Raw genomic sequence first — 14,459 nt, 5'->3', positions numbered from 1 at the left:
CATTCCTTAACTATTTCCTATTTTAATTACTCTTGCCGGAATGTATATTGATATCATAGAAAGAGCAATCATTAAATCCCAATCAATGTCTGTTTAGAGGCGGTCAAAAATATTGCAACACAATGATGGTTCAAACACACAAATGTTGAGTATTTATATCGATAAGAATGGTCTGTTTAAAAAGCATGTATAGCTATAAGTGCGTTATGCAATCAGCTAGCAAAAAAGTATCCAATTTTAGAACACTCAAATATGCTCCACATGTACGTATAAAGTACTAAATATATAGCTAGAATTTAACTTCGTTTTATTCGTCCAGTTATGGAACACGGTACTGATGTCTGGGACGGGTTTTATCTTTATGTTAGTAACAATTTAGAAAAATTGCAAATATGATTATAACAGGATTACCTATTTTAGTCAGCATGGAATCGATTTATTATGAAGCGTGTTAGGAGCTACTGGTGGACAGGAGACGATTCAAACCGTACGTCTTTTAAAACATTTTGCACTATATTCATAATCATCTGTGTCCATAATACTTAATCCATCTTAAAACATCTTGTAACTAAATTTCGTCCTATGATGTACGAAGCAGAGCGGATTTTTACATAACAAGTACTGAAAGGTCATTTTTCCATTCATCAGCCAGAGACTTCAATCAACTGAACTAAGAGACAAGAAATGCCAGGAACTTATGCACTTTCGAACGAATTATTAAAGCACAACAGGAAAAGTCCTGATTATTTCAATTTTGGTGAAAGGAAAGTTAGTATTATTCATACCAGGCTCAGGAACATGTGCAGTTCCCTAAATGCCGATTTATTTCGTATAAAATGTAATCCATTCCCATTAATTCTTGAAGTTGCAGACGTTCATTTGAAGACTGAATTCACCATTTTGTATAATCGGCATAAAAATTCCCTGCTGGCATAGTTAGGCGGTTAAAAGGAACGATACAATTTCTGTTGGCTGGTAACGAAAGTCTTACATATGATGAAAACACATAATTTTGTTTGTTTTCATCACTTCATCAAACGAACAAGAAGATTTGAATAATACTTAATATCCAATAATCACCTCTCACCATCCCCAAAAACCAAGATATCGCATGCCCTGCGGAAGAAGTCGGTCCCTGCTGCTAACCAATTCGCGGCACTATCGTTGTCCAGAACGTTTTTACAGCAACGATGACTGTGACATGGAAAAGATTAAAATGAGGATATATAACATTTAAAAACCAAAATGTTCCAGTACTTTTACCACTTGGATCAGGGTCGGACACAGTGGGGACATTGAGGAAACTATTTTTTTTTTAGGGTTATAATATTTGGAAAAGTTTAAATATACATTTAAAAAAAAGCGTCTGAGGTTTTTGTTTTTTTAATTTGCTATCGTTTTTTGTTTTGTTTTGTTAATTACTATATTGACATTTTTGTTTTTAAGTTGCTGAATTTATTATTATTTTTTTTTTTTTAGTTTTTCTGTATTGTTGGTTTTGTTATATAGTCGCTTTTTGGGTTATTTTGAGGATTGTGTTTGTTTTCTTTTTTCTTTCTTTTGTTTTTGTTTTTGTTTTTTTGTTTTTGTTTTGCTTTTTTCTTTGTTTATCTTTGTTCTCATTTTTGTATTTGCGTTTATTTTTTTTTTACCAGAAAAAAAGGGTCTTTATATTATTCCAATATGCACTCCCTACCATAATTGTTATCTCTTATTGCTCCTGTTGGCCGATAATTGGCATCAGTATATACTTAAAACTAAAATTGTTTTCTTTTACCACAAGTAGTGTGTTTGTTTTGTTGTTTTTAATATTCATGTCTATAAATGTTTTGCCATGCTTATACTGACTAATAGTACTATTTTGGATCGGAATTCCTTACGGATAATTTGATTTGTAGGCTTAAAATAGATCACCAATCAGACAACAATTTACTCTTTAAAAAATTTACCTAATACACATCCGGGGAATTTATTACAAGAAAGGAAAATGGCAGCGATTAGTGAGTCAAGTTCGACTGAATCGCTGATTTCCAGTGTTCATGATTCGATAGATCGAATAAAATTGTTATATCCTGCTGTGAATGAAGATGAAACACCATTGCCGAGATGCTGGAGTCAAAAAGACAAGTTTACATGCATCGGGCTCTCTCAAAATAACCTCAGAGTGCACTACAAAGGTATTGATGTTTTGTTGATTTCAACAACGTAAACAAACATTTTACGCAGTTTATATTTAGTTATAGACGCCTCGGTGATAGTAAGAAACTAGCAAGATGTTTTCTTTTGAATCAAATCAAAGAGTTCTTGCCACCAAGATTATAGAATTGGAGTCCTTCACAGAAAAGTTATATCATAACAAAGTCAAAGAAAAACCTTTTGTTTGATCAGCTGATCACCCAAATGTTAATAAGATTGCATGGTATTTTTCAAATCACAGCTTTTATTCTTTTGTATTAACTTTTATTTATTGATGAGAACTTCCACAAGATTAGAACTTGGATTTATGAATTTATTGAAAAAAAGTTAACTTGATTTCTGGTCATACATTTATTATGCTACACATGATGAATCTGGGTTGTTTCGTCTACACAGTTGTTTTGACTACATACTACTTTGCCTTGGGTGGTTTCATATGTATTATTGTTGTCATCATAAATTAACAATTGGATTGACATATTTTTTTCTTAATTTTTTTTTACATTTTATTGTAGTGTTTTTTTTTTTTTAATTTACAAGAAGTTTAATTACCATTTAATTAGTTTATTTAACAATTGTTAATTCGATTATAATTTTTGATCACAACAAATTAACAACTATGTAACTTTCTTAATCTTATGAAAACACCATTTTTATTAAACATACAATAAAGCCATGCTTGTGTATTCAAGTAATTTAATTGCATGTAGGATCTTTGTTAGTTGGCATTTTAATTTTCAGAAATCCTTTCTTTTTATATATTTTATTTTTGTTAAATAACCATTTTCTTTATGCATATGCATGGTCAAGAAAAAAAATTGATATTACAATTTACATATTGTAATGTAAATACTATCAGTCCAACCTTTATCAATCCAGTTGTTGTTTTATTTCCCCTTTATTATATATTTATTATTACCCCAATGTACAGAAATCTTCTATGTTTAACACAGACCGTTTAATGTATATTTCATATCTAAGTGACACAACTTTTAGTAGGTGAATCAACCCGAGGAGAAGTAGAATGCTTAGTTGTTATCATATGATTCTCTTCTTCTTAGGAAAATAACCGTTTAATTTTAGTAATAAATCCAATAATGCATGAACATTGTAAAATGGAACAAGTAAATGTAATTACATGTACATGTATCAACCAGTATTGAGATGAAATCCATTTAACTATGTTTTATCTGCATGGAATCTTTGAGTGTAATGAGTATATAATGTATGTTAATGATCATTAAGGAGCTTTTCACTGTCTTCTATGTAGATATTTTCTCCTAAAACCATATGTATTAAATTGCAAAAATCATCCCCATTACTACATTGACTCTTCTGCAATGATTTAGAAAAATTTCGTATTAATATAGCCATTTCTATTGATGATTTTCTTGGTCTTCAGCTTTTAGTGTAAAAAAATAATACTGTGTCAGAAATTAACTCAATTGTTTTTCTTCCTTCATGTACCTGTAGATGAGCATGTCCCTACTGCTTTAGCATCAACATTTAAAAATGCTAATCTGATCATTCTGAGCTTTTTACTTAAGGTTTAAAACTGAACTTTTAGATATCTCCATTGCAAATGTGGCAGAATGGCCTACCTGCAACGTAGAAGATAGTAGATTAAAATAGCTGTTAAATGCTTTGTCTAAAGGATTAAATATATAGCCGGATTGGTTTGTCCCTGGCTTGCCACTGAGTGATCTAGGATTCAGTCCTCAGTGGCAAAGGTATAATTTAATGACGTAAATCATGCTTTCTTGTTGCATTTTAAAATGGTATTGTGTGTGATTTTGATCAAGATAAGCTCATAAAGGTATGCTTTTTGCGGGGTTATTGTACCGTGAATTGTAAATGGTTAAAAATGAAGTCAGAAAGCCATTTTTATTCTTTGTAAATGATATTCAAGGACAATCAAGGGTCATAGAACCTCTGGATATTCAAAAAATGGTTCCTAGAACTAAATGGAAAATAACCCTTAACACCTCAAGTGAATACTTCAATTGAATGTTCTGGATATGAAAAATTGGCGTGTGTATGCTGTGTGTAAATTGTAAGTGCTAGAAGGTCATCATCCTACATTCAAGTAAAAAAAAATGTGCTTCAAGGAATTCAGATAACCTTCTATTTAGAGAAAGTCTTCTGTTCTAGTAATTAATGTGAAATGTGACTGATACAAAATTTTAACTTGCCCTAAAAACAATTGCACAATGTTGGAAAAAGAATATTCAGAGAATACCAGTCAGAACACAATGAAATGAACTGTACAAGATAATTTATTCATTTTGATAATTGATCACAGGTATTGGTAAAGCTGCTAAAGATGCTGCCAGTGTACGTGCCACTCACCCGATACCTCCTTCCTGTGGAATCTACTACTTTGAAATCAAGATCATCAGTAAAGGCAGAGATGGGTAATTACTCATTAATTACATAGTTTAGTGTCAGTTTGTTAACATAACTACACAAATTATTTTCATTTACAATTTCACTAATGTGAATAGTAAATCCTGAACACTTTGCTAAATATCTTAACACAGTAATCTACCCATAGCAGTGTAGGAAACCATTTTTTCCCCAATTACCATTTTGGCTAGTGGAATATTGATCTTGCTAGCCAAGTAGAAATTCAAATAGCCAAATTTTTTTATTTTTTTTTCTATACTATCATCTGTTTTCTCTTGGATTTGACTATCTTCTGCCTTTCTTTTTCTTTCTTTACCTATCTTTTCATTTGTTTTTTAATGTATCAAAAACTTTTCAATTTTCAAATATTCCCTCCCATTGAAGTTTTTCATGTACTTTACAGTAACAAAATAAGGACTCCATTTCTGATCTCATATATTACAACAGATTCATCATTATGAAACAAGAAAATGTTTATCATTTGCTTCTTGTTCTTTTTTATTTTGACAAGAAACAACTAATTTGCAAGGTAACAAATCTTAAATTACCAAATTTCGTTTGGATACTAATACGAGATCGGGACCGTCGCATAGGTTTTGGCACATCCTGTTTACCGGAAATTAAAATGGCAGATTGTAAACAATGCTTTACAAGTCAATTAAATCGTGCATATCATGCCAAAATTTACTTGACATATTCAAGATAAACTTCTTAAAATGTAGGGAACATATTTTTAATGTATGATGGTAAGGGATGTTTTACTAAATAACTTGTTGGCTGGTTAACTTTCCTTGGAACTTGCCAATCAAATGATGGTTGCTAAATTGACGAGTGTAAGCTAATGAGAACTTGCCGAAATACACATCTACTCATATTTGTCAAGCTGGCGAGCGGTGGTTTCCTCTGTGACAACATCCCTTCAGCACCTGCATATGGAGTGTTCATATCACAATTCATACATTATGCCTGAGCTTTCCGAAACTACACAGACTTTTTGTAACATGCTAGAACTCTAACAAATAGGCTTCTGGAACAGGGTTATGTTGCTACAAGATTAAAGTCATCACTACAGAAGTTTTCTGGTCGTCATCATGAACTCTAGGATCGTTATGGTGTGTATCCATCTGCACTATGAAAACTGATTTATTCAACGGGTCATAGTTTTCCTTTCCTTGTTTGTCTACCCCAGACCTTTTTTTTAAGAGCAACTTGGCGGATGTTTCTAGAAAAACAGAGGACGCTTACCCTACCGGTGCACCTGGTCCATGCTCCCAGGTTTTAGTGGAGTCCGAGTTGCTCATTTGCTTTTGTTACTTTGTATGTATGATTTAGTTACTTATGTTCTTTGTTGTGTATGTCAGTTTTGCAGGTCTGGTCTTTGTCCCTGGATTACATTCTTTTGATTGCCGCTATAACCTTGGTTCCATTGATCACTCTTTCATATAACCGATTTGGGGATTTTTGTTTTGTAGAAAAACATGGCAGCTGTACTAAAAATAGAACATAGGTGTCAGACAGTAGTTTTTGGCATATATCTCTAAAATTGTTAGGTTGAGCTAAATTCTGACTGGGTTAAAGTTTTCAGCATGATGAGATCTATCTATGGTCAAATTTTCATTGTAATCTGTTAAGCCATGTTGGAGTTATTGCCCTTTTTCAACATTTTTTGCTATTTTTTGTTATTTCTTTTTAAAATCTTCGCTGACACTACTTTACCAATTGGAACCAAACTTGGTATGAATGTACCTTGGGGTATCCTGCATAGAAATGATGTAGGGATTTTTGATCTGTCAAAAAAACATGGCCGCTGTAACTAAAAATAAAACATAGGGTCAGACAGTAGTTTTTCACATATAATATCCCGAAAACTGTTAGGGTTAGCCAAATTCTTTTAGTAGCTGAAATGATCCATATTATTAGGACTACAAATGTCTTCAGGGAAAAATGTTGTCAGACGATTCCTTGTAAGAGTTATTGCCCTTGAAAAGGGAAAAATGACAGGTGTTTTTTTAGTTTTCAGCTAATATCTTGATAACTGTGATAAAGTTTCTTCTTAAATTTACTGCACTTGAAAAACAAAATTCAACCAGGTGAGCAATTCAGGCTCCTGGGAGCCTCTTGTTGTTTGGAGGTGCACATATTTTGTAACCTATAACATCTATTCCAGGGCAAGCAGGCATTTATTATAGAATAATAACCAGATTTTAACGAAAACTTCAATATTTTATCAGGGTTCTTATTAAGGCGCGTACACGCAAGAAAAAGTTGCTGGACGCACCAGGTTAAAACATCGAGCGTCCACAAGACGCGTCTTCACAACATCAGCTGCATCCTAACATCAGTAATTTATTTATAAATCGTTCAAACTATCCTAAATATCGTTGAAAAACTGGTTTTTTACAACAACGGACAACCGGAAGTTTACAAAGTTAATTACACATGATGTTCATCATGTGATTTTTTTACAAAACAAAATTTAGTTACAAAGTATATGATAAAAAATGGTGACAAATAATTTCAATCTGATTTCTTGAATAAGAAGAGTCATAAATATGACAAAAGGTGTTAATTGCTGTCTAAACAGTTATGGGTACATTTTATGACAGACAAATAATCTCCAAGGAACAATCAGCTGACTAGGTTTTGACAATTAGAAAAATGAATCCTGGTTGTATATACCACTATTTTGTGAACCAATCATTTTCTAAAGATTAATTTCTTCTCCACAATTAATGAGACAATACTGTCATTTTAACAGGTCTCAAAATGGTAGAACCACACGTGTTAACAAATTTTAAAATTATCACTGTTAATACAAAATGAGTTACCTCCCCTGCAGTCTTAATATTTCCTGTAAATTCAACAGTGCAGCATTTTTTCCATAAATTTTATTTGCAATATTTAAAAGAAATACTATTCCTCTAAAATTGTGAGATTTTTTAAATTCAGTATAAGCATTCTTGAATATTTGTTACATTTCCACATATACTGCACCTCATGGTATACATTTAATGAAAAGTAATGGTTGGCCAAGTTTCCTTCCACTTACTCTGGTAATTAAGCAGCATCATATTGGAACAGTACCCAAGTTTAATAAACTGACTACAATCATTCTTCAATTTTAAAACTTGAATACTAACCCCCTTTCATCAATGGGATGAAGGAAAGATTTGTTCAATGTATTCCTGTATGGTAGAATTGAATTCGAAAGTAATTGAAAGTTTTTTCATTTATTTATTTTTTTTAATTTGATAAAACTTAGAAATTTTAATTAGGTTTGGAGGAATCCAACAGAAAAAGGGACTTACAAGCTTCATTCAATTACAGTGCATGCATATGTTGTTCAACTGAAAAAGGCACTGTAATGCTATTGAGATTGTCTCATTCATACATTACTACGGTAAAACCCATGCAATTTGCAAAATATGTCCCGAATATATTGGTTCACACATTTTTCAGCATAAACCCCCCCATGTGTAATTTTCGAGAGTTGGCAGATATGTTAGTATTAACATGTAGGTTCATGGAACTAAATACACATTATGTCATGAAACCAGCAAACATAATAAGTTAGTTTTCAAATTAAAAAAAAGATGCGGAGTTTACTGTACACAATTTAATATGGATGACATGCATAATTGCAGTGAGATATGGTTTTGTATGATTGTACATACATATATGTAATACTTTGTATGCACTAAAATAATAAATGTAGCATTCAAACTGGTTTTAAACCAGGAAAAGGGTGGGACCCACCAAGTTCATCTGGGACTCACCTTTCTTAAAAGTGATGAATCCAAGGATTCACCATGTAAAAATCCTAGTGAGAACCCTGTTTTATGATTATTGATGTTGGTATTAAGCTGGGCCACAGCATAAACTACATGTACCACAATTTATCAAAATTGGAAGAAAATCAATGCCCATTTGCCATCCTTAATACATTTAGATAATAAATATCTGAATTTTAATCTTTAAATCTGAATTTTGAAAGTTATAGATTTATCTTAAAATATGTTGTTTACACTTTGGATTTTTTTTTGTTTTGTTTGGTTTTTTTTTCTTTGTGTGCAAAATTGAAGTTTTAAAATATTTTTTTCAAACTTGGAACATGCAGTTTTGTTGAATGACACATCATGATATATAAAGCAAAGTTTCAGAGCTATGTTTGATGCAATGGTCTCCGTAGCCCGAAATAGAATGGCGCCGTGCCCTTGATGCCCTTACACGCGCCCTTCTGCCCTTACGACTTTTCTGATACGCCCTTGGGCCTTTTTTTTTTGCAACGGTAAGCTCTGAACAGGTGGTTTTTTTTGCATGATTGATCGATTTCCTGTCATAAATATTACAACTACAGTCATGACACGTACCTGAAGTTTACCTAGAGAATACAGTCATGTCATTAAAATCAATTAGTGTAGATTAAACTTCAAATGTGTTAATTACCAGATATCAGTTACAATTTACCTTTTGTTTTGTGTAATTGATTAACAAAATTAGTTTATGAAAACCTCAGCACGTGCCCGCCGCTTGGGTGGCATAATTGATCTCGACAAGACTACTCTGTGTCACAGCTGATAAATGTATATAACGTGCGTTTTGAGTCAGTTTTTAGTTATTCATAAACCACTATCTATGCCTTCGCAGAAACGACGTTTAGCTCAACTTGCCAGTGACAAGCAGAAAGCTGCAAAGACGAACGTATTTATCAGATCGTTCTTCAACACAACACTCAACTCGGTACCAGTCATTTTATAATTTTTTTTTCAAATAAAATATTTATGTGACCATGTACTGATGACATTAAATTTTCGAACAAAAGTTTTAAAAAATACATAATTTTAAAAGTTCGATTGCTTGTTTGAACCAGTACGGCAGCTGACATGATTTTATCGTGACCTATGACATGACTAAAAATAGAATTCTTAAAATAACTTATAAAAACTCACTGCTGGTTAGATTTTAAAAGATTTAATTATTATTTATTGGATTAAATATTTATGAAAGTTTCGAACGTTGTGCAAACAAAATTAATTACAATATAGACAATGACGAATAACGTGTATTCATACAGAGATCGGAAGCTGATTTGGAAATAATTTTACTTCTCCATGGAATTTTCTCCATAGTTAAAATTTATAAAATTCATATCTGGATTTCATAGCCAAAAAAATAAAAGACAGCAACCCATCCTTAATCACAAACCACTGCAGAGACCATCAACTTGCACTAGCCTTTAGAGATAGCTTCAACTTCATACCAGTCATGAAGGAAAACCGATGAAACATTAGAAAAAATCTACAAGTATTATAAGTATAGTTGCGTCCATACAGCCAGTCTGAAATTGGTTCAAGCTGCCTTTAACCAAACACCACTGAGCATTAAACAAGCCAAACACCACAGATGGTTATCCCATGACCAAGCAGTTTCCAGCATAGTTAGATCCTATAAAGCTATTGTTGTTGACCTAGGGACGTCAGGTATAAGCAGTGACCCAGTTGGTAATGGTATCCTGAAGAGTCTTAAAGACTCAACTACACTTAGATCACTCTTGTTGCTGTTGTTTGATCGCATCAGGGTATGAGGTTAACATTTGAAAAATCGTGTCCTATTGGGCAAGTTTATGAAAATCCTATTTGCCTTAATTGAAATCTAGATTGTGTGTTGGGGGGGGGGGGGGCGTTAATTGAATTAAATGCCATGCAAAGCAAGGCAAAAAATATTATGAGGTGAAACTTGTGGTGAAAAATTTTTTTCTTACCAATAAGGAGGGGGTCGCCTGGCATGCCAGTCCTTGGATCTGCACCTGATTGCCCTTAAGTAAATACATGTTTAAAAATGAATGAGATTTGATTGTTCTCCAGGCAAGTATAATTTAACTTTTACTTGCCCAAATGGTACTTTTACTTGTCTTAGAATGTAGGACATACATGTAACTCTTACTTGCCCGAATGGTAGTTTTACTTGTCCAGGGATGTAAGACAACCTTGAACTTTATATCTTGCACATACTTATATGGTTTACAGTTTCTTGTCTATACAACTGCATAAATTGTGGTGGTATAATGGTATCATGCTGTCATCATCTTCGTGCGTCCATAGACAATTTGGTTTCCAGACAATAACTTGAGTATACAATGTAATTTTATGGACTATTATGAAATGACATCACAAGCTACCATACCACAGAGGGAAGGCTGGGATTGATTAGGGGTTAAGAACGCCGGACCCAAAATGGGTCAGAAACTAGCATTTTCATGATATCCAGACAATAACTTGACTTAAAGTGAATTAATATAATTGGATATGAAATTTTACCACAAAGGTAGTGTATCTCAAATGGAAACCTGGGATCGTGTTTGGTTTAGGAATTAGGGGCCAAAAAAGGACAGGAAATAAGGATTTTCATTAATGTTAGGGTTCAGTCTATGTAGTATTAAAATGTACCCAGTGAAGCATTTTATTTTATATAATACAGTCTGGGCCTGTACTTCAAAATTTTACAGGCCTGAATGTAAATCTACAGGCCCAGAATTTTCAAGTAACTTTTAAAGCAATCTGAAATAAAAGCAAACATATCTGTTTTTTTTTACCCTGTTTAGCACCTTCTACCAAGCATAGAAAGCTCATTTTCACATGTGGTTGTGTCTGGTTTTTTTTCTATAGATACACATACTAATTCATCATTATTTCAAACCTTAATATGATCACACTTAATTAGGTCTGGTTCAAGGTTTGTAACATTCATTTCTACAAAACATATTTCCAGACATACGACTAGTTCATGTAGCGTGAACAAATTCACAAACTTGGCACAAAGATGAAAATGAAATGTATTGTACTTGGATAAAATAGTTTCTGGACTTTTTCTGAGAAACTAAAGGAAAAAAGCAAAATCAACACCTAATTTGTCACACATGTCCAGTGGGCGTGTACCAAAGGACAATTGACAGGCCAGAGTTGTATTTTACACACCTCGGGCATTGGACTACCACCTAAATTTGAAGACTATAATACACAAATCCTTGCTGCATTATACAGCGGTTAGTCCAGGGAAGGAAAATTTTGTTCTTTAGCATTGTGCAAAAATGAGCAAATGATGGCTTTTCCATTTATATATTTCTTGGGGTCCATCCCCTGATATGTTGATTATTCAGAAGCTTTGTGAATTCTATTTCACTATGTTCCTATGTGATAGCTTGTACAAGTTTTAGGATTTTTGGAATTACATGTAGCTACGTGCCTTCATGAATTGTTCAATGATTTTTCTGATGTTTACAATATTGAAAATAAAAGAGCAGAGAATGAGGGACAGATTTACGGGATTTAAGACAATTTTAGATTTTCACAGAAAGCTTTTAATGAAAGTTAATTCTCTTACACCAGTTTCTGCTTCCCAAACTCAACAATTCCTTTCAAAAGTTTCTTAAAGGAAATAGAACATGATTATTGACTTTCCCTCACTAGAATTTCACCGGCCTTTGGTGACTGGAGTCCTACTCCTTGAACACTGACTCATTCAAAGGACCCAGTTTATGTAAGCTGAACAGATGCAATTGAGGTGCATTGTTTAGTACACAAAATTGACCCACCAAAAAAAAAGTGAAAATATTGGAATTGGTTAGTACTGCATCTGTACATGTGTAGTAGATAGATGCAATACTTGTAATGGTAAACTTAAAAAATTTTTTTTTTCATTCCCAATTGTGAACTATCGGTTTTTAGATGGTGACCATGAAAAGTTTCTTCTCATTATATTATGAAGATAAAGATATATAAAATACATGCTTTAAATTATCTGCAGATTCGTGTTCTTGCCAGATTGGGTTCTCCCCTCTGTACCAGCTGACTTTCTCTAAAATGCATAATTTATACATTTTACCCCTCTTTATCTTCACAGTATAACAAAAATAGTTATGGTGAATATGTCAATGAGACAACAACCCCATCAGTATTAAAATGTCAACCCAAGGCCATCCATTAGTCTTTAATGAACAATGATGAAACCCCTCAATGCCCAAAAAAAGCAAAAAAGTGGACTCTTAATTTAGAACACTGCCTGCTTACTTTATATAGCAGTTTTAAACCTTTTTTTTTTTAGTTAATTTTGGAAAGGAAACTGATTTTATCTATGTTACAGATGTCTATGAATTATGACTAATTATAAAAGAAAAAAACTATCATTGTCATGGATCTCCATCATGTAAGGATTTGAAAAAGATATATCTATATATACTTTCTATAGAAAAAAAAAAATTGTTTGATTTGCTTTATTGGTTTGTCCACATTTGCTGTAAGCATAACTTCTCCTAAATTGTTCAAGAGATTTTGAAGAAATATTTTAGGAAGGTTGGCCATCATATGTAGACATGCATGAAGGAATATACATGTATTATTGTTCAAGGTCTCTAAAGGGTGATAATTATACTTCAGATTTTACATGTTAAAACCTTACAAGTGCAACTTTTCCTAAAGCATTCAAGGATATTTTATGAAAAAAGGTTAAGTATCATACTGTACAACTGCATGTAGATTTCCATGTAGGAATATAATTATTGTTATAAACTCCAAAGTGAAAAATCCATTTTATGGGGTTTAGTAATTAACATTTAATTCTATTAGATATGGGGTAGGGGTAGGGGTTATCCCATTTGTTAGCTTATTCACAGTATTTTTTTGTGTAAATCATGTACATGTAATAATTTAACTGAATGTACTTTTGACTTAGCAGCATTTCAAGACAGTACATGTACATGTTACAACAGTATCATTGATTTTATGTTAGGATGGGTTTTGAGGAACCACTGATCATGACAATTATTTATCATGTTCTTGTGAGTAAAATGGAATGACATTATTTATTGTATCCATGTACATGTATGTACATTTTACACAGAAGGCACAGTTAGACACTCCCCTTTTTATTTGTTAAGTAATTGAGAAGCTGACTATTGGCACATTTTTAGTCTTGTATACATGTATGTATGCTTGAAAGTTCAGAGACCTTATGTCCCTTGAATTCTAAACTTAAGTTTCTATTAACTTAAATTGTTTATCATTGATACATGTACACTGTTGATACTGATAACATGTGTTTAAAAATTTAAGATTTGAAGCAAGTTTATTGACTTACTCATAAATATCTTACATGTATTTGTAATTGAAAACAAGTTTACCTGTGTTGCTATTTATAGTACCTGATGTTCACTGAAAGTCATGACAATTTCAAAATATTTTGCAAGAGGACATTCTTTTGTCACTTAGAAAAACTAGATTTTTTTTAAATGGCTCAAGTTAACTTTTATAAAAACTGTAGTACTTGACTCCAATTTAATAACCTGTATCATAGATTTGGGTACACTTTGAGCATTGACTGTACATGAAGCTAGTTATTTTGACAAATAACCTTGACCACACAATTATGTGTTTTCCACTTTCTCACTTCAAAGCAGGGCAGTATGTAGTGATCAGGATGTCTATCTGCCTGTTCCTCAATCATACTTATTTAATCCTGAATCCCAAATTTTTTTTTTTATGAAATATTTGTATTTGAGTGTTTCTATTAGAGTAGCCTGTACCCGATTTGTGTCTTCAATTCCAAAGGGTTGATATCCTTTTTTGAGCCATTCTAATTATACCCTGCTCTGAAGGGTATACTGTTATACCTTTGTCCAGGTTTCCATCACAGATTTTTCTGTGTCTTGAAATTTTAACACATTCTTCCTGTAGGTATGCTATATGGTGGGATCCGTTTTTGGAAAAGTTCAGCTACATGTCCTTCCTGTTTACCAAGGACTTGGTTTATTTTAATAATTTCCCAATTTGAAAAAATGGCTCTAAAATACTGTAAACATATTA

At 32.6% G+C, this 14,459-nt stretch overlaps 1 protein-coding gene across 2 annotated transcripts in view; it reads left to right on the top strand.

Moving 5' to 3' along the window:
* The first annotated feature begins 1,955 nt into the window (after positions 1-1,955).
* The window catches only part of LOC148615860 (ran-binding protein 9-like), a 32,922-nt gene continuing 20,418 nt past the window's right edge, over positions 1,956-14,459 (top strand). For both annotated transcript variants that reach the window (XM_088581521.1, XM_088581519.1), the window contains exons 1-2: positions 1,956-2,177; positions 4,499-4,610. In XM_088581521.1, the coding sequence (XP_088437647.1) occupies positions 1,988-2,177; positions 4,499-4,610 (302 nt within the window). In that variant the 5' untranslated portion in view covers positions 1,956-1,987. The remainder of the gene's footprint in view (positions 2,178-4,498; positions 4,611-14,459) is intronic.

This window comes from Perna viridis, chromosome 5 (assembly GCF_037379345.1).
Source record: "Perna viridis isolate PV_CMFRI_1.1 ecotype Kerala chromosome 5, ASM3737934v1, whole genome shotgun sequence".
Classification (NCBI taxonomy): Eukaryota; Metazoa; Mollusca; class Bivalvia; order Mytilida; family Mytilidae; genus Perna; species Perna viridis.
This window is presented reverse-complemented; position numbering and strand designations above follow the sequence as displayed.